This window comes from Myotis brandtii, unplaced genomic scaffold (genome assembly GCF_000412655.1).
Source record: "Myotis brandtii unplaced genomic scaffold, ASM41265v1 scaffold208, whole genome shotgun sequence".
NCBI classification, from domain to species: Eukaryota; Metazoa; Chordata; class Mammalia; order Chiroptera; family Vespertilionidae; genus Myotis; species Myotis brandtii.
This window is the reverse complement of record NW_005357764.1, coordinates 4,004,118-4,024,525: the sequence shown is the minus strand read 5'-3', so window position 1 is coordinate 4,024,525 and position 20,408 is coordinate 4,004,118. Positions and strand designations below refer to the sequence as shown.

The following is a 20,408-nucleotide window of genomic DNA, read 5'->3' as shown; positions in this document are numbered from 1 at the left end:
GGATAGAATTTCTTTCTTGTCTATGTAACTTTTGTAGGTTTTTGCATTTTCACGAATTTTAGCCAATTCCAGATGATGTCGCTGACACTTTTTATAGATTGGTCCTACTTTTTGTGCTTCTCTGATGCGCCCTTCCTTCCACATTTTATGTGCGCCCTTGGGAAAGTGCCCAGCACAGAGCTGACGTACAAACATGGGCTTCTTCAGTACTTCCTTTCCTTCTTAATTGGGGTGACTTACTGGATTGTCGGTGTTCTGTTTTAAAAGGAACATCATCTTAACCCAATTTCCTTTGAGTCTTTGGCCACTTTTTGAAATACTTTTTTCTAATATTTTTCTCACCAGTTTTTCTATTTTAGAATATTGTGTGGCAATTCTCATAACAGTCAGACCTACTGAGCTGGTCTCAGTATCTGACCAACTAACCAGGATGTATGTGGTGAGCATACAGATCTTTGCTCTAGATCCAGGGTTTCTCGGTTGTGGCTGCAATGTCATTTGGGGCTGGATAGACCCTTGCTGTGGGGTTGTCCTATGTGCCATGGGTATTGAGCAACCTCCCTGGTTTCTACCCCCACCAGGCAGCAGCATCCCTTCAAGTTGTGACGACCAAAAACATTCCAGACACTGCCCAACGCTCCCTGGGGACAAAACTGCTCAAAATGGTACCTGATAGTATGGCTAAAAAAGAAAATTCTTATTTAAATCCTGCATAAACCGTGAGGACAAAAATGCTTCAACATGGGAAACTGAATAGGCATTTGACTCCTTTTTTTTTTATTTTATTTTTCTATTGACAGAAACATCAATGATGAGAGAGAATCATTGATCAGCTGCCTCCTGAATGGCCCCTACTGGGGATCGAGCCCACAACTTGGGCATGTGCCCTTGACTGGAATTGAACCTGGGACCCGTTAGTCCGCAGACCAACGCTCTATCCACTGAGCCAAACCAGCCAGGGCTTGACTCCTTTGTTAAAAGCCATTTGTGATGTTCCCCGGCAATGAAAATTTGGAGAAAAGAGGTATTTCAATAAAAAGTCCTAAGTCCAGCCCTGGCTGGTTTGGCTCAGTGGATAGAGCTCCGGCCTGCAGACTGAAGGGTCCTGGGTTCAATTCCAGTCAAGGGCACATGCCTGGGTTGCGGGCTCAATCCCCAGTGGGGGGCGTGCAGGAGGCAGCCGATCGATGATTCTCATCATTGATGTTTCTATCTCTCCCTCTCCCTTCCTCTCTGAAATCAATAAAAATATATTTTTTTAAAAAGTCCTATTTCCAAACATTGACGCTCATTTTGATTAGGTGTTTGTTAAATTATAAGGTGAAGTTAAAGAGAATGATAAATTATTTCTGTATGAGGATAGTTTTAACTGAAAATATAAGAATGCTACAAAGGTGCTCTAAGTCAGTGGTCGCCAACCTTCCGGACCACATGGACCACTGGTTGGCGACCGCTGCTCTAAGTGAATGCTGGTAAATAATTCCTTGAAAGAAAAAAACTATACTGAAAGGAAAATCCAAGCCAGGATTGAAAGAAAACATTTATTGAATCAATACTTTCTTTTTAATATCTACAAGCCAACACTGAACTCACTTTATTCAAGAATGAACACAATGTACAAGAAAAAGTGTGCTTATATTATAAAAATATGTCAATTTTATCTTTTGGGTGCTGAGCAGAAGTCATTTAAACAAAATCAAGGCAAACTTGTTCTCTATAATGAAACTGCTATAATTTAATAACAAAATGAAAGCTAGTATACGCTCAGTATTTCTAAAGGCCCAGGGATAATGCTGCATTGGAAATGCTGAATCCAACCACCAGAGCTAACATTTCCACTCTATGCTTATTGGCACCATTTCATGCCTAGATCACGAGAAAGCACCTGATTTACAGAATGCAGGTCACTGATAACAGAATCCATGTCGTTAGTTAAACCTTCATTCATTTTCCCTTGCTTAACAGTTATTAGCATGTATTTCAACAAAGTACTAACAGTCTATCCTATTTAATTAGCTTCAATTTCAAAATGAGATACGTTGCTATGGGGACCAAAAGACCTCCAAAATTTACCACCCCACCTATGAATGTGGGGACGCTGCTTCCTCCACATTCAAATATCTCCACGCCTTCCTAAAAGATGTGTTCAAGGTTCCTAGCTTAGAATTTTTGGTAATTTTCTTCTTGATTCACTGGCACCTTCCTTAGCATGTGCCCTTGCACACAGTGTGGCCACTGTGATGCCCATGGCCTGCACAGTGCAGCCTGCGGCCCACCATGCAGACACGCTCCAGTGCACATGGAGTATTTTGGTCCTTGGAGAAGCAGAAAAAAATAATTGGAAAAGCAAAGCAAATCATAAGTAAGGGAAGAGGGACCATGGCTCCCTGTACTATTGTTCCAGGCGTTCTATGACAAGTATAAAAATTGTACTGAAATTTTCTAAAGTCCAGGTAGAAGTAGACTAAATGGCACCAGTGGGGCAATGTCAGGAAAATCCAGTCCGTCTTAAAAAGCGGCACACAGCCATGTCGCTGGCAGGACACAGAGGCTCTGGCATTTTGCAGAACGCAATGTCCACCATGAATTAGTGAAACCAGATGAATTCTAGTTTAGAAGTTATTAAACAGAATACGTATTTTTGTTACTAAGCATAAACGTTTTTCCTTGACAGATCCTCTCTGCTGGAGACTGGCACTGTGAAGGCTGGAAGCCGCAGGAGCACAAGGACTGAGTATCTGGCGCCCCCTGTGGTGCAAAAGCTGAATTCCAGAGAGCGGGGAGAAATGCTTTCATGTTTTGCCTCACAAACCTAATATTTATTCAGTTACCTTTTCACAAGGAGTTGGGACTAAGGGGAAGGAAAGAGGATAAAAAAAGACAGAAGAGAAGATGATCACTTTCAATTACCTAATTCCTTAGGGCTAAGTTTTCAATGAACCCCCCATTCGCCGCGTGAAATGTTAATCTGACCACATGTAGTTAGAGCTGAACCAGACACAGGATTTACATTTTAACAAAGACACAAACCACCAACTGGCTAAATGCTATGCCCTTGTGGGGAAGGAGAAGCATTTACAGATTCACCTCAAATACAGTTTGTGGAAGAATAAACATATTTTGCAACCAAAGCAAAGGTTTTCTCACCAATTCCATAAAGTCACCAGACAGGTTGTTTTCAGTGGCAACTTCCACTGCCCCGGACATGTGGCGCGTGGATAGGCCACTGACTCTGGAGTCTGCAGTTAGGAGAGGCCAGGGGTTCAACACACTCTACTGGACACCATAACATTAGACATGACATTAAAACAAGGACCAACAGAGTGAGTGCAGAGAAATGAGCGGCTGCTGCTCAGAGCCCAATGGAGGCGTCACCACAACACTCGATGCACAGCCATTCTGCTCACTCCAGGTCCTCGCTCCCAAATAAATAGTGAACATTTACAACAGAATGAAGGCCTTACAAATGCAAACTTGCCTTGTACTATAATTCTCTCTAAATAGACCAAAAAGTCGTATTTCTAATAAACTACAAGTTACCATTTGTGTGACACGGGTGTGACTTGGCACCACAGCTAACCTCTCTAGTAGCAGCAGTATCGCCAGCCCAGGGCTCCTACACGCAGCAACTTCATCAAGCATGCAGATATCCATTCTGCTGAAGCTTCAAGTGACTAAAAATGATCATTGTGCTTGTGGGTCTCATACCTTCCAAAATATACATAAATGGTGACAAGTTAACAAATAATAGCAGGTCCTTACTCACTAATAAAATCATAAGGCAGGTGGAAAGAGAAATGTTAAAATGGGAAAAAATGCAAAACAGTGCTAGCATTCACAGAAAAGATCATGCCAAGGTCAGATCCATGTTGATAAAAAATAAAATTTAAGCCACAATCTAAGAAACTCTGTCCAGGAGTCGAAGGCATGCGGCCAGCTGAAGGAAATGCAGGATTCGTCCGACAGTAGCTTCTTCGGCGGAACAGTACATCTCACTGGAGGGTCACAACAGGATGGACAAGACGCCATCACACTTCCTTTTGTAATTGAAAAGAAAAGCAATCACACACAAAAATTTAAGAATAGTAGAAGGAGAAAACACAGAAATTCACAATGACCTACAAAACCAAAAGAAACATCCAAATTATTTTTACACTTTTGGGATGCACCCTTTTAAAAAGTTGATAATGAAAGATTTATCAACAGCACAGTTGATAAATTTTAAATATAAAATCACTTCACTACACATGGATTCTGGGCAGTATCAATGCTCAAAACAATAACTTCACTCTTGTTTAAAGGACCCCTGAGCTTCATCTTGCCACCAGAATCTTCAAGCCTCCCCAACCAGATGTCTTAATGCACTTAAAGTTATTCACGAGGAAAAGAGGAACCTAAAATTAATATCCAAACTGCAGCAATGCCTATGACCATCATTCAGCACATTGCGGACCAGTAGTTTTATTGCTAGCTTTACCCAGTGGCCAGATAAGTTTCTATTGAACAAGTACAAAACAACGTTTTACATAAATGTTAAAGGCACGCTACACATGGATTCTGGGCAGTATCAATGCTCAAAACAATAACTTCACTCTTGTTTAAAGGACCCCTGAGCTTCATCTTGCCACCAGAATCTTCAAGCCTCCCCAACCAGATGTCTTAATGCACTTAAAGTTATTCACGAGGAAAAGAGGAACCTAAAATTAATATCCAAACTGCAGCAATGCCTATGACCATCATTCAGCACATTGCGGACCAGTAGTTTTATTGCTAGCTTTACCCAGTGGCCAGATAAGTTTCTATTGAACAAGTACAAAACAACGTTTTACATAAATGTTAAAGGCACGCTTTAAAATGAAATACCCATTGCATTTTGAAGTTATTTTTACATGTTTCACAAGCTAATATCTTTTTAAAGTATACTTTGTAAAACACTGTGTAATATGAAGAGAGAATTCCTGTGATCTGTCCGCAATGTGTTAACATTTAGCCAAGTAAAATATTTTTGCCTTTTGTTCACAATTTTTTAAAAAAGAGGGAAAACAAAATACAGCTGACCCTTGAAGAACGTAGGGATGGGGACACTGCCCCCACCCATCCCCCAGCACTGTTGAAAATCTGTGTATAACTTTGACTTCCCCCAAAACTTAAATACTAATAATAGCCTACTATTATAGCCTACAGTTATAATTGACCAGAAGCCTTACCAGTAAGTTGGCTGACACCGTTTGTACATGTATTATTATATAGTGTATTCTTACAATAAAGTTAGCTAGAGAAAATACATTTACAGTATTTATTGAAAAAAAAATCCATGTACAAGTGGAACTGTGCAGTTCAAACCCATGTTGTTCAAGGGTCAACTGTATGTATCTCTTAACCCCGACTTAATGAAGGCTGTCTGTGTTGCCAGCCGGGGTCGGCCACGTCTGAGTCTGGAGTACTCACGGGAAGGGCGGGCTATCCTGCCTTCGTGTCCACGAGCTGCATCTGCACCCCGGCGGACATGCCACCCCCGTAGCCTCCCTTGGACTGCATTTGGTTCTGAATGGAGCTAACCTACAACAAGACAAACAGGACACACTCAGGACTAAGGAGGCGCAACTAAGTGATACTTGTCTCAACATTTTGGTTACCTTTTTTTTAGAAGGGTACTTTTTTATAGTAAAAAAGCTGTAATCGATTTTTAAAGACATAAAATCTATATATATAAAAGCCTAAGAAACCCTTACAACTGGACAACCGGCAGGTAGCTATGACGTGCACTGACCACCAGGGGGCAGACGCTCAACACAAGAGCTGCCCCCTGGTGGTCAGTGCACTCCCACAGCCAACCTCCCTCGGTCCCTCCCTCTGACTGGCTGGCCAGATCTAGACTGGGCACGATGGCCCTGATCGCCCTGGACGGTGGCCAGGCCGAGGGACCCCACCGGGCCTCTAGTTTTAGAATAAAAGAATTTTTAAAGACTTAACATTTTTCTGATTATGGATGGGGGCAGATAGTGAGGCTAGTAACTAAAACATTTTTTTGCTACAACTCCCTCTCCCCCTACCTTCTCTACTTCCCTAATACAAAAAATCATTTTTGTAATTCATGAGGCACTTGGTAACATTCCAAAAGGATACAAATCAACCCTGGCCAGTGTGGCTCAGTTGGTTGAGCACAAATCCATGTTTTGGGTTCATTCCCCGGTTGGGGTGCATATGGGAGGCAAACAATTGATGCTTCCCTCTTTCCCTCTCCCTTTCTCTTTCTTTAAAATAAAAAAAATTTTTTTAAAGTATACAAATCAGCCCAGCCAGTGTAGCTCGGTGGTTGAGGGTTGACCTACGACTCAAACTAGGAAGTCACGGTTCCATTCCCGGTCAGGGCACATGCCCAAGTTGTGGGCTCAATCCCCAGTAGGGGGGTGTGCAGAAGGCAGCCTACCAATGATTCTCTCTCATCACTGATGTTTCTCTATTTCTCTCTCTCTTCCTCTCTGAAATCAATAAAAAAAATACATATTTTAAAAGTATACAAATCACCTTTCATTTCCTCCATCTTAAATATCTTAATTTACATGCATCTCATATATAAGATTATCTCAATTACTTATACTAGAATCGAAAACAAAAATAAAATAGAAATTGGACCAACCCAAGATAAATTGTAAAAGTCCATGTGGTAAAATTTACATATCTGATACAGTCTTAATAAAGTCTGATAAACTAAAAGGTCTAAGAATCCAAAGATTTGGACATGAGTCCAGATTTATTTATTCCTACTGTAACTGGTGAACTGTATCTTCTCAGAATATCAGGCTTCTTACCAGTAAAAGTTAACATGATCATCTCTCCTAAATACTTATTGGGCCACTTTCCGATAGACTGGGATATATAAATACTGGGATATTTTCTTTCTTTGCTGAAAAAAAGGCAGTTATTTGCACATTGTGAAGTACTCTTAGTGTGTCATTATTATTCCAATTTCACATCAATTAGAAGCAGTTTAGAAGCAAAGAATAAGAGAATCCAGCCAGACTGCTAGAAAATGGAGCAACAAGGAGGTGATGACCGAACAGTGAAGAGCCAGCACACCTGCTCACGTGAGCTTCATATTTTTACATGATTCCATGTAGGTTCTTTTTCCTCCGAAAGTGAATTCTTCAATTTCAAACTGAAGGATGTGGACTGGATAAGTTAGGGTGACTGTGGACATACAGTGTTTTAACACAACAGAGCTACAGTATAAAAAGGGTCACAGAACCCTTTTCTAGCAAGAAGTTAGTATGAAAGGCAGTCTTGGAAGAACAGTGTGTTCAGGGGAAAAAAGAAACTACAAGTCACTGACCATCCAATAATCCGGTGTGGCTGCTCCACGCACACCAAGCCTAGGCCCCAATTCCAGCAGCTCAGGTTTTGGGATGGACAAACGTGAGAAAACATTTCCTTGGATAACAGCATGTCTGTAGTTTTGCCTTATTTGCACTATTATTGCACAGGAGACTGAATTTTCTCATGGACTCAGGCTTCTACAAGTTAGAACTATTGCTGACAATTCAGGAAACGGTTTCACAATACCCAACGGCAGTGAGAACGGAGCCGGGGGTAGGGGAGTGCTGGGTTGCAGTGGGGGCGGCCTATGGCTTTAGAGACGGCAGCAAGCTAGTATAAGCAATGGCTACAAAAGGCTTATTTAGTTCTAAAGAGCTAAAATACTTCATAAAAATTCCACCTCAGTAAGCAGAGAAGGCTGCCCAGGGACTGCAGGGCAGAACCTCCCTGCGGGCCCGCTGACCCTGCGCCTCAGCTGCAGAGGCGGACAGGGAAGCTCCGCACACAGTCCCCAGCTCTGCCTGCGACAGGGCGAGCGAAAGGGCGGCAGGGATAAGCTCTTCGTGGAGACAAAATGCAGATGGGAATCCTAAAGGAAATCCTGAACTGTGCATAAACAAGACTTTAAAAGACATAAATACCCCTAACTAAACATTTAATTTGTCTTATATAGAGTTTAAAACCTGAAGTGGGGAGGACATTTGTTGATAAGAAATTAAAATTCATCACATATAATAAGCTTCAAACCAGGCGCTCTATTAACAAGTCATAGGTTCCCATTTAGTATCTTCACACACGGTGACCTGAAACAAAGCCGCCGAGGACCCGTGGGCAGCAGCTGACGCTTCCACTGCCCAAGCAGCCGAGTGAGAGCCCTTTTCCTACCCAACTTCAACGGACAAGCTGTTTCCTTTCACAGAAGATACAAATCACCCCTTTGCTTACCTAGTAACTGAACCGCCAGGCTTGTTTGCTGTATCCAGGATACTCCTCTACCTATTTTAAAACTCTGTTCTCTTGTTAAGCCTTTTGTTAACGCTGTCCAGTGAATGAGTATATACAACGGATCATAATTCTGTTCATAAACGCCTACTGACTTTCCAGGTCTAAACACTTAAGGATCATGTAGACATGTTTACTGTAGACACCGGGGAAAGAGGCCCTCGATAGTGGCTTGTCTCAGGGCAAAAGTGAGGCAGACCCTGATTTAAAAACTCCCTCATTTGGTGGCGCATCTATTATCCTGGACTGTTTTTCTCGCAGATAAAATTAAGGAATAAGAGAGTTCAGCTGATTAAATCGGAAGTCTATTCTGAAATTCACTGAAATCTCTAGAAAAGATAGCCAAAAGATCTTTTATTTTTTACTTCTGATTCTTCCTAGCTTGTTGCCAAATCCTTTAAAGTATGTGTTCAGTTATAAAGAGTTTAGTACTGGAAACAGAATGAAGTACTTGGCAAATTAGGTGAGATTAATTTTTTATTGGTCACTTTATTGTCTTCTCTGCTGACATTATGTATTCATATTCGATGACTACAAAGGGATCTAGTGTAACATTAAAAACATACACCTGTGTCTCAAGGCCTCATCTGCACATTCCACCAATGTACTTACTGAATTCATTCCACTGAACAGGTCTCCTGATCCTACATGAGCTGTGTGTACAAAGTTTGTTGGTTCTCCAATCATACTTCGGTCAATCCGACGACGCCTTTTCTAAAATATGAGAACAAAGAAAATGATCTTATTACCAAATAACTTATTCTGATGGATATACATACTATTGATGAATGACTCTGTTTAATAATATAATAAATTTGCCCAGGAGCCCTGGCTGGTGTGGCTCAGTTGGTTGGAGCATCACCTTATACTGGAAAGGTCGTGGGTTCAATTCCTGGTCGAGGTGCGTAAGATAGCAACTGATCAATGTTTCTCACATCAATGTTTCTCTCTCTCCCTCCCTCCCTGTCCCTTCCTCTCTCTCTAAAATCAATTTAAAAAATGTCCTTGGATGAGGATTAACAACAAAGAAAAAATTGCCCAGGACACAAAAATACCTGAATCTTGGACTACCCCAACTACTTCAAATGACTGGTAAAGCAAAAAAATAGGTTATTATTTAGAACTTTAAAAAGATGATTTGGTCTAGCTCGGCCATCGCCACATTAATATAATAAACATTTAAGTTTTATTCTATTTTTTAAAAAGTGAGACACCTATAAAATTATCATCACTAACCAACTGTTAGCAAATACATTGTGATCTGAGTACAACATTCTGTATTGCACTCATTCTGAGTACAACTTTTCAGTGATGTTGAAATAGTCCAAGTTTTCCAGCTCGACTCATCTCTTTCAACAGTATCCTCCTGAAATTGCAGTTTGCCTCAAAACTAAGGCAAGTTATACATGAACTTGTTGGATTGGGTTGCCTTTGAACATATTTTATGTCTGTATCCCCTGAAATGCTGGTAGGATCTGACAGATCCTAAATACGTATCACAACAAACCCAGGTGACAGCTTCTCAGGATTCGAAAGTGAGTTTCACAAAACCACAAAAGCAGAAAGTTCACGCATTAATTTTAGAAGCCAGTATGCACCGTTTACTGTCCTCTCGCTTTGGTTGCTGCAGATCAGATTCCCAAGATGGTGTCTGCTGACTGCACTTTTCCCAAAGCCTTCCTGATGTGCGCGGGCCACCTGGCTAGGCCGAGGCCCTTCTCAAAGAACAAGACCTACTCCAGGCCACTGGGTTCTGACCATCCTGTGCTCTGTGAACACAGCAGCAGCATTTCCTCCGGAAGGGTGTCTGGAGCTTAGCCCACATCTCCATGTTCAGGGGTTTTTCTAAACGTTGAATCACTGCAGGAAGATGCTGAGAGAGCAGTCACCCTGTTGCGCTCGGGCCACCACCCATCTCACCCTGAAATGTTTCTTGAAAGAATTAATGAGTGGATATGATTGTGAACTGACACGCTTGTGAAAGAGCAGTATTAAAATAACATTCTCTATTGGGTCACAGGCAAAGTCTCTCCAAATTCAAGAAGATTGAAATCATATCAGGCATCTTCTCAGACCACAATGGCACAATATTAGAAATAAACTACAATAAAAACAATCAAAAAATGCAAACACTTGAAAGCTGAATAGCATGCTATTAAACAATGATTGGGTGACCGAAGAGATCAAAGAAGAAATTAAAATGACATTCTCAATACTGAGGATGTTCAAAAGCAGATGACTAAACACTGATTCAAGAGACTACTCTCACACTGGAAGGCAAAGGACAGAAGACTTCAACTTGCACCATAATGATTACGGTAGGAAATTAATTTATGAACCTGAAGTAGTATTTTTAAACTTGACCTTTACTGAGTTGAGAGTGAGACCTTTCCTTTAGTGTTGGAAGGTTGTTCATGCCCTCTAATCACACCCTGACTTTAAGGTGTAAAGTGGGAGCTTCCAGTCCTTCCTTCCCAAAGGCTAGAAGGAGCACAGCTCTTAAAGCAGGGCAAGGATCAAATTGGTTTTAAAAGGCTCACCCAGCCGGTGTGGCTCAGTTGGCTGAGCGTCATCCCATATACCAGGAGGTGCCTCGTTTGATTCCTGGTCAGGGCACATGCCCAGGTTTGGGCTCGATTCCTAACAGGAGGCAGCCAATTGATGCTCTCTCGTCAATGTTTCTATCTCTCCCTCTTCCTTCCTCTCTCGGAAATCAGCAAAAACATATTTCTTTTTTAAAAAGGCTGCTCCATGACAGTTACAGGTGGGCAGCAGGTTGGAGGGGCCAAAAGAAGTTATAATGTTGGTGAAAAAGATTAGATTCAACTAATAGCAGAGATGAAAGAGGTGGATAGAGCCATGAGGTGTTCAGTGGATAAAATCGACAGCACTTGGCTGTTGCTGGACCTGGAACCGGAAGGAAGGGTAGGGCAGGGAGCCGCAGTCTCAGATCTGAGGAGCACGTGCAGCCGGTTAGGTCACCCTGGAAGAGGACCAGGCTCTAAGAAGATGAAAGGCTCAGTCTCAGACACACTGGATTTCAGGGATCAGCGAGGCACCCAGAGGGCCAGTGGATATGTGGAAACAATTCTGCAAAAGGCTAACCTGGAGGTGAGGATCCGAGAGTCACAGCGTAATAAAGCTGCCAGTGAATGACTGCCTAGGCTGCGCACAGAGGCGCCCATGCAAGGCTGGGCAGAGGAAAAGAAGCCATCACAGAAGCCAAAAGAAACGTCCTGAAGTGAGGAGGAAAATCAGGTGCATCTTCTGGACAGTGTCACGGGGGAGGAGAAGGCAACCTCAGTGCGTGCGGTGTCGGTGGAGTAAGAGGAACGGAGACAGCACAGGGGGCCAGGGAGTGTCTGGGAGGTGGGGAGATGCAGAGATCAAACACAGACATCGGAGAGAAGTCTGACGGACGGTGGGAGCTGAAGGGAGAAGAGGAAATGAGGTCAGATTGAACGTTTTCCTTGAAGATGAGAAATACTTGATTATGCTTAATTTCTGATGAGGTAGATCAGGCAAAAGAGAAGAGATTGAAGGTAAAGAAAACGAAAGGGTGAGCAGCATTGTAAGGTGACAGAGAAGGCTGAAAGGATGGGACCTAGACAGGCCGAGGTGTTCCCTAGAACATTCCCAATGAATCAAAAGTCTAGGTATTTTACATAAAGCATTTTAAAATACAAATACTATTTTCCAGGCACATGAGACACTTAGAGAATGGCACACTTTTCTCGGTGTGGTGTGTTAAGAAGACAAGAGACAAGATTTAAATCATGGGCAAAGGAGGGGAATTCCAGAGTCAGCCTCCGCAGAGAAAAACAGGAAGTGGCGCGCTCCGCTGTCATCTGTGCTAACTGCTGGCAGGAGCAGCGCCACCGATTTTCCTGGAAACACACTTTATTCTTTATAGGGAACTTATTAAGAATGTCAACTGTCTAATTCTTGCCATCCTTAAAATGTTAACTCTTATTCTGCATAAGGTCAAGAACTAGAGGGACACAAAAATGAATAGTTGTGTTAGGGTGGAGGGGGTTAGGGAAAATGTCCCTTCCTGTGACATTTCTACATAATTACTTGCCATCACAGTGAAATCATTACTAAAGATAATGAATTAATAATTTGGAGTAGATGCAAGGAGAGGGATTAAAAAGGTAAGTGCCCCTATGTGAACATGTTTGCGTCCTCATGCAAACAGACCAACTATAGAAGCACACTTCTGGGACAATGGGGAAATTAAAAAACTGACTGGATATTATATGATAATAAGGAACTATTTTTTTGAAATATATTTTTATTGATTTCAGAGAGGAAGGAAAAGGGAGATAGAAACATCAATGATGAGAATCACTGATTGGTTGCCTCCTGCATGTCCCCCCCACCGGGGATCAAGCCCACAACCCAGGCATGTGCCCTTGACCAAAACTGAACCTGGGACCCTTCAGTCTGCAGGCTGATGCTCTATCCACTGAGCCAAACCAGCTAGGGCAATAAGGACTATTTTAAATTTACTTTGGGGTATGGTAATAATACCATAGTTATCTTCAGCAATAAAAATAAATGCCTACTGATTTATATACTACAGCATGAATGAATCTCAAAATAATTACGCTGAATCAAATTGCACAAAAGTACATTTAAAGAAAATGTAAATAGTATATGTTGACAGAAAGCACATCAGTGGCTGCATGGGGAAGTGCATAGGGGACGAGGAAGAGACGGATTACAAAGATACCTGAAAACTTGGAGGTGGATGGCTATGCCCACTATCTCGATTGTGGTGGTGGCTTCAAGGACACATCTGCCAACTTACCAAACTGTACACTTTAAATATGTGCCATTTATTATATTTCAGTCATGCCTCATTAAAGCTGTTTAAATCTTAGAGACACACATACTGAAATGTGTTTAATGTGATCTATTTTAAATTCCCTAATTGGGGGGTGGGGGGCAGTAATAGATGAAACAAGATGGCCCCATCGATTACTGTTGAAGCTCGTGCTACACACATTTGGGCGGGAGAGGGGGCGCTTCTTATCCCTCTGTGTTTGGGTGTATTTGCTAATTTTCCTAAAAGAAGTTTCTTCACAGACCTGTTAACTCATTTAGTTTCCTGCTCTTACAATTTCATGTCCTAGTTCCATCAGAACTTAATCATTTTCTCCTCATTCTTTCTAATGCCTTACAATTCTAAAATCATTCCCTACCCACTTCCTGCTCTCCTCCCAAAACTATTAGAAGGTATACTTTAAGTTTTAAAAAATATACTCCAGAGCAACCAATAATCATACAGCTAGCTACAATATCAATTTGGTTTATGTTTTCATTCATGCACTCACATTACAAGTTCCTTCTTTGAAAATGAAACAACCCACCCCACACACATACACACAAAAATGTCTTAAACAATACAGTCCAGTGACAAGGGGTTCAGTGCCTTCAGAGGTCCCACTCCATTTCTCCCTCAGCTCTGCCCTTGCCCTCCTTGTGTGAACTTCAGTCTTGGGCTGGTAGCAGCATTGCTGCCGCAAGTATAGGCCTTACACCTTTGTGCAATGACACACAGAGGGATCCCTCTTTATTGAAAACAAGGCAAATTTCCCCTGCGGTCTCCATAGAACTTCCTCTGGCATCCGAGTCCTATGCTGTCTTTAACCAATTCCTCTCACCCACAGGATGTCTTACTTGGGCCAAGCTCTTGAACCCAATCACTGTACAAGGAGAGGAGACTCCCATGGCTGGCACAGAGCCTAATCAGGGATCACCATGAGCACAGGGGTCCTCTGCTCAAACCTTGTGGCTCCTATGCAATGGGAAGGGGGCGGGGGTAGCGCAGAATGGATGCTGTGGTTACAATAATGTCTATCAAGGCAACTATGTTATTTAAAAATTACTAGGCAAATATTTTTAAAACTTGGAATGTAAAATTCAGAGAAAGGATTATTCTGTGGCTATTCTTCTAAAAGCTCCTTCTCTGGTTCCCTATTAATTTATCTGCTTTTTTTTTTTTTTATCTTGCCCTAGAGGCCTGGTGCACAAAATTTGTACATGGGGGCTGGAGGGTGGGGTGGTGGTGGTGGTGTCCCTCAGCCCGGCCTGCACCCTCTCACAATCCGGGACCCCTCGGGGGACATCCCTCTCACAATCCGGGACTGCTGGCTCCTAAACCGCTCGCCTGCCTGCCTGATCGCCCCTAACCACTCTGCCTGCCTGATCACCCCTAATTGCTTGCTTGCCTGCCTCATTGCTCCTAACCACTCGCCTGCCTGCCTGATCGCCCCTAACCGCCTCTGCCTCGGCCCCCGCGGCTTCGTCCGGAAGGTCGTTCAGCTGTCTGGTCTAATTAGCATATTAGGCTTTTATTATTATAGATTCTCCAGCATATCCTAGGTCTCTTTTCTTCCCTCTTCCATGTGTTCATTTTATCAACTCTATGCTGATGATTAGTAAATCCCTTCTCTCTTTCCTGGTTTTAGACTACATATTCAACTGTTTACCATACACCACCATGTGACTAGAGGATACTCAAATTTCCTATGTCCAAAACTGAACGCATAATCTTACTTCTGTAACCCTCTACCTCCTCTTCATTCCCTATTTTGGTAAACACTTCTCCCAGTACTTCAAGCCATGTTTGAGGGCTATCCCTCTACCTCCTGCCTCAGACTAGCACATCAAATCAGCACCTGTGGATGCTGACCTTTACCACCCCATCGCTGCCACAGCCTCTGTCAAGTCCCTATCACCTTGCACCTTGGTCACTGCAGTTGTCCCCTAACTTAACTGCTTTCACCTTTACAACCTTCTGCCTCCTCCCAATATTCTTCACCGTTACCTAAATGTACTTTTCTAAAGTACAAAACTGATCATATGTCACTCACCCATTTAAAAACACTCAGTGGCTTTCAAAAACTTTGAGGATAAGTTCAAAACGCCACACAGCCTATGAAGTCCTGTTAATCACGCCTACCTCATCTTTTACTACTTCCTTCCCTGCACTCTGGGCTTTCATCTGCTACTTGCAGTTCCCTAAATATGCTCTCACTTCTCTGCCCTCTGCCTGGAGGATTCTTTCCTGCTCCTTAACCTGACTCAGGCCTTCCTTCTCTACACCCTCTAGTCTGGGCTTAGGTGTTCCTTCTCTGTGCTCCCAGAGCACCTGTAGTCACCTCTACCAAAGTAAAAGTTGCACCTTTCACCAAATTCAAACGGTCCACTGGATGGAAGGTATATTCCCATACAGACGTACAAAATGTGAACCCACCAGGGCCAGCACCATACATGGCCACAGCAATTCATCAACATACTTTTTTTGAGTAAGTCAACTTACGAATGTATAAACATTACATTCACATCGTTTTTAGGGCTTAATTTTTCAAACACTTTTTTGGTAGCAATATAAATAGTCCACTTCCCTCACATTTGTAGAATAATGATCAAGTACAGCTTCTAGAAAAACAATGATTGCCTAATCACTTACAAGTTAAAACTTCCTCTAAAGTTATTCTCTGGGCAGCTTAGTGTGCAAACACATGCCACTGAAGAGCAAATGAAGGCCAGGAGCGCAGGGTAATGGGATAGTACATCCTGAAGTCGTCCTAGAAACTGACAGAGTGAATGAAGAAAGTGCCTGCCACCTAGGGGAGGGACAAAAAGCTGGAACTTTCAGGCCGCAAGACTTCAGAAGATAATGAACCTGTCCAGGATACCCACGCATACTGTATCTTCCGCTCCGAGAACAGTAACGATCATTCTCCTCTGGCTTCCAGAGCCCTGAGCACTCACTGGAATGCCAGCAGGTCCTCATGTAAAAGGGCTGCTATGAGGAGCCATTTCTATAAAAGATGAGCCACCTTAGACCACCACAGCAATCAAAACACCCAACTAGAGTTACAAGCAGTTGATTATCTAAGTCAAACTCCATAAAGACAAGATATTTCCTGCTGGCAATATTTAAAAATAGGTGGGTTGCTGATAATGCATTTAAAACTCAATTCTAAGTGCAGTGCTTTAGAATTTAGTAGGTTAACTAACCTCTCCCCAGGTAGTATACATTTTAAATCTGGTGACAGATGAGAAGTTTGCAGGAGGCCCCCAAATTTGTTTTTTAAAAAAATAGCTAAGCAAGTTATAGTGATCTTTTCAAGGGCAAAATTGCTAAAAGCAAAACAGAAGGAGCTAGCTGTTCTCATCTCAGTGAGAAACCTAAAGCAACACAGGGAGTTTTTTTTTCTCCTTCTATTTCAAGTTAGTATCTGGTTTAAGTCACGTATTACAAGTATGAAAACTGAAGTACAAAATAAGTTTAAAAAAACTCATCTGAAATAGCTTTTTAAAGAACTAATGATACAGATTTCAATGCTTTTGAGTGTTAAAGGCTCTATGACTCGGAGATTTCTGCTGCCACAGGTGCACCTGGTGTTGTTTCTGTGCATGGTATGTGTATGCATGCCTCAACAGCTAGCGTGTAAGGGGCTGGTGAAACACCTTGCATACTGCACAAGGAAAGCCTCATGGAATACGATGCCCTACATTTATTTTAGTACCGGGAGACCTATACTAGACTCCGACCTCTTGCACTGCAAGATGATAAATTTGTGTTGTTTTAAAGCAGTGGTTCCCAAACTTATTTGGCCTACCGCCCCCTTTCCAGAAAAAATATTACTCAGCGCCCCCTGGAAATTAATTTTTTTAAAATTTTAATAGCAATTAAACAGAAAGATATATGTATTAATGTTTCTACCTTTTTCGTAAAATATAGTAAAGAAAGGTGTAAATTAGAAACATTGAAGTTTGAAATTATGAAACTATTTATTGAACTCAGAATAGAAAGGTAATACAAAAAAAAGTTAAAACAAATGCACCTGTGGCCATCACCGCCCCCCCTGGATCGCTGCAGCGCCCACTTTGGGAATCACTGTTTTAAAGCCACTGAGCTTGTGATAATCTGTTTCAGCAGCAACAGAAAACCAATGTACCTAAAAAGATCACACTACTTGCCAAGGTCCCACAATGACTATAACAGGTCTGAGTCTTTCTTGTCCACTGTTCGTTCCTTCACACCACTGCACTGACAAGTTACTCTAAAATAAACATCTTTGTATATATATAAAAAAAAGGTCATATAATTCCCCTCAAACATTTACTATGTAAAATAAAAATAAAATTGTTCCTAATTAAGCCAAGCAGTGTTTTATAATTTCCTTTCTTGTACTGCTTTGTGTTGAATTGCTTCTTTTTGTTTGCTTAATTTAATATGAAACATTAATTGTTCCAACACTGTCCGCAAACACGTTGCAGTACAACTGGTTAGATAGCTGATTAGTTCAAAGAGTCTGAATTTTCACTAATGTTCTGGGTACATTTTTTTTAAATATGTATTTTATTGATTTTACAGAGAGGAAGGGAGATAATTAGAAACATTGATAAGAGAGAAACATCGGTCAGCTGCCTCCTGCACGCCCCCCACTGAGGATGTGCCCGCAATCAAGGTACATGCCCTTGACCGGAATCAAACCTGGGACCCTTCAATCCGCAGGCCGACGCTCTATCCACTGAGCCAAACCAGTCAGGGCTGGGTAAATTTTTTTTCATTCAACAGAGGCCTTTAACCAAGAAACTCTTGTGTTGTCCCTGTATTGTTACTTTGATAATTTATTCTCCTCAAATGTCTCTGTTCTCTCCTCTGTGGAATTCTAATTGGGCAGATTTTTAATTCCTGGATCCATCACCTAATTTTTTTTTTAACTTTTCCCTTGTACTTTCTATATCTCAATTTGTTTCACTTTCTGGAAGATTTCTTTACTTTCCAGCCCTTCTACTGGACTTCTTCATTTCAGTTATTCTATCATTTCTTAACACTGTCCTCCTGATTTGTTCTTTCTCTTTCCTTTACATGCACATTGTTTTTGTTTAATGAGTCCAATATCTTAATCATCTGAGGAATATTCATGTTGTTTTTAGTTCGTTAGCATGTATTTCCTCCAAGTTCTTTTACTCAGTTCATTTATTTTAGCTTCCTTCGTACCTGGCTGTAACAGGGAAATTCGCAGTCTCTCTGGCTCCATCTTGTTCAAGCCTGTGTAGGTCCCATGGCCATCAGGCTAACAGCGCCTGCTCTGTCTTGCATGTAGACATGTTAATCATTAGAGGAATTCCAAAAACAGCCCCTTCCATTTCCCCTTCCCTTGACATAAAAGAAGCCTGAACTCGGTCTTAAGATGAATCTGAGGTACCACTAGGCTCCCCTCTTCTCAGCTGGGATCTCATCGGTCAATAAACTTTCCTTACTTCAAACTCTGACGTTTGAGTTTTGGACTTTTGAAGCCTCTGGCACACAGACTTAGGACTGGTAACATGGTGGCCATGGACTGTCCAATGAGGCTTCCGTGTGTGCATCCAGCATGCTAAATGGTGGGTTCAATGAAAGGCAATAAGGTGGCAAGCTGACTTTTTCCTCGGGGAGCCCACAACTGCAGATATGACCGGGTCTTTTATGTAGAATCTAGAGAAGGAATTGGCTGAAGGCCAATCTGAGGGAATCGACCCTGGTTGAAAGCACTCTAAGAGTAAGGTGGTTTAAAAATGCTGGCTTGCTTTCTGTCAGTATCCCCTCTTCAGGCAATTAGGTTGTTGATGCATTCAGTAAATGTTCTATCATCCATTTTAAAAAGTATCTCTCATCCAGGGTTATCTCCTCTCTCCATTCTCTTTTCCTTTGTGAGCTTTATCTTTTTATACATTTTATTTTTTACAAGTTTTACTCTTTTATTTTACATGAAATAAACATTAATATCTCAAGAAAAACAATTTTAAATGTTACATGCCATAGACACCAATTATTCAAGAAAAATCTTATATATAATACTACATACAATAAACATTAATACTTCAAGAATAAAAGGATTTTAAGTATAATAATATTAGCAAAACTGTACTAACATAGTATGATATCACAAAAACTGTAGGAAATATTAAAAATCTGCAAATAACAGGATTACTTCTATTATATTCTAGTATATATTTTTCCCCCTCTGGCTCTATTTCTCTTAATCAGTTTATGTTGTTCATTATACTCCACAAATGAGTGAGATCATATATTTATTTTTCTCCAACTGGGTTATTTCGTTTAGCATGATGCTTTTAAAGTCTATTTTGTCGGATGTGAGTATTGCAACTCCAGCTTTTTTTTTTTTTTTCCATTTGCATGGAAAATTTTTTTTCCATCCCTTCACTTTCATCCTGTGTCTTTTGAGATGGGTCTCTTGTAACCAGCATATAGTTGGGTCATGTTTTTGTATCCATTCAGCTACCCTACACCTTTTGATTGGAGCATTTAATCCATTTACATTTAGGGTTATTGAGAAGTACTTATTTATAGCCATTTTAATGCGGTATGGCTAGGTTTCTCTCTCTGTTTCTTCTTCTCAGCAATCCCTTACAGCAATCCTTTTAGCATTTCTTGTAATGCTGGCTTGGTGGTGATGAATTCCTTTACCTTTTTTTGTCTAGGAAGCTCTTTATTTGACTGTCAATTTTGAATGATAGCCTTGCTGGATATAGTAATCTTGGTCTCAGATCCTTGCTTTCCATTACCTTGAGTACTTCATGCCATTCCATTCTGGCCTGTAGAGTTTCTGATGAGAAATCAGGTGTCGGACTTATGGGAACTCCTTTGTAGGTACCAGTTTTCTTTTCTCTTGCTGCCTTTAAGATTCTCTCTTTGTCTTTAATTTTTGGCATTTTAATTATGATGTGTCTGGGCGTGGGTCTGTTTGGGTTCTTCTTGTTTGGGGTTCTCTGTGCCTCCTGAACTTGTGTGACTTTTTCCTTTACCAGGTTAGGGAAGTTTTCTACTATTATTTCTTCAAACACCTTCTCTATTCCTTTCTCCCTTTCTGCCTCTTCTGGCACACCTACTATTCTAATACTGTTACGTTTCACATTGTCCCACAGCTCCCTTAAGCTGTCCTCCTGTTTTTTAATTGTTTTTTCTTTTTGGTTCTCTAATTGAGTGATGTTTTCAACTCTGTCTTCTAATTCACTGATTCGATCCTCAGCTTCCCCTAATCTGCTGTGTATTCCTTCCA

At 41.4% G+C, this 20,408-nt stretch overlaps 1 protein-coding gene across 2 annotated transcripts in view; it reads right to left on the bottom strand.

Annotated features, from left to right (window-relative positions):
* Positions 1 to 1,522: 1,522 nt before the first annotated feature.
* The window catches only part of CDC42SE2 (CDC42 small effector 2), an 89,454-nt gene continuing 70,568 nt past the window's right edge, over positions 1,523 to 20,408 (bottom strand). For both annotated transcript variants that reach the window (XM_005865526.2, XM_005865525.2), the window contains exons 4-6: positions 8,932 to 9,033; positions 5,449 to 5,559; positions 1,523 to 4,037 (exon numbers count right to left, since the gene is read on the bottom strand). In XM_005865526.2, the coding sequence (XP_005865588.1) occupies positions 5,461 to 5,559; positions 8,932 to 9,033 (201 nt within the window). In that variant the 3' untranslated portion in view covers positions 1,523 to 4,037; positions 5,449 to 5,460. The remainder of the gene's footprint in view (positions 4,038 to 5,448; positions 5,560 to 8,931; positions 9,034 to 20,408) is intronic.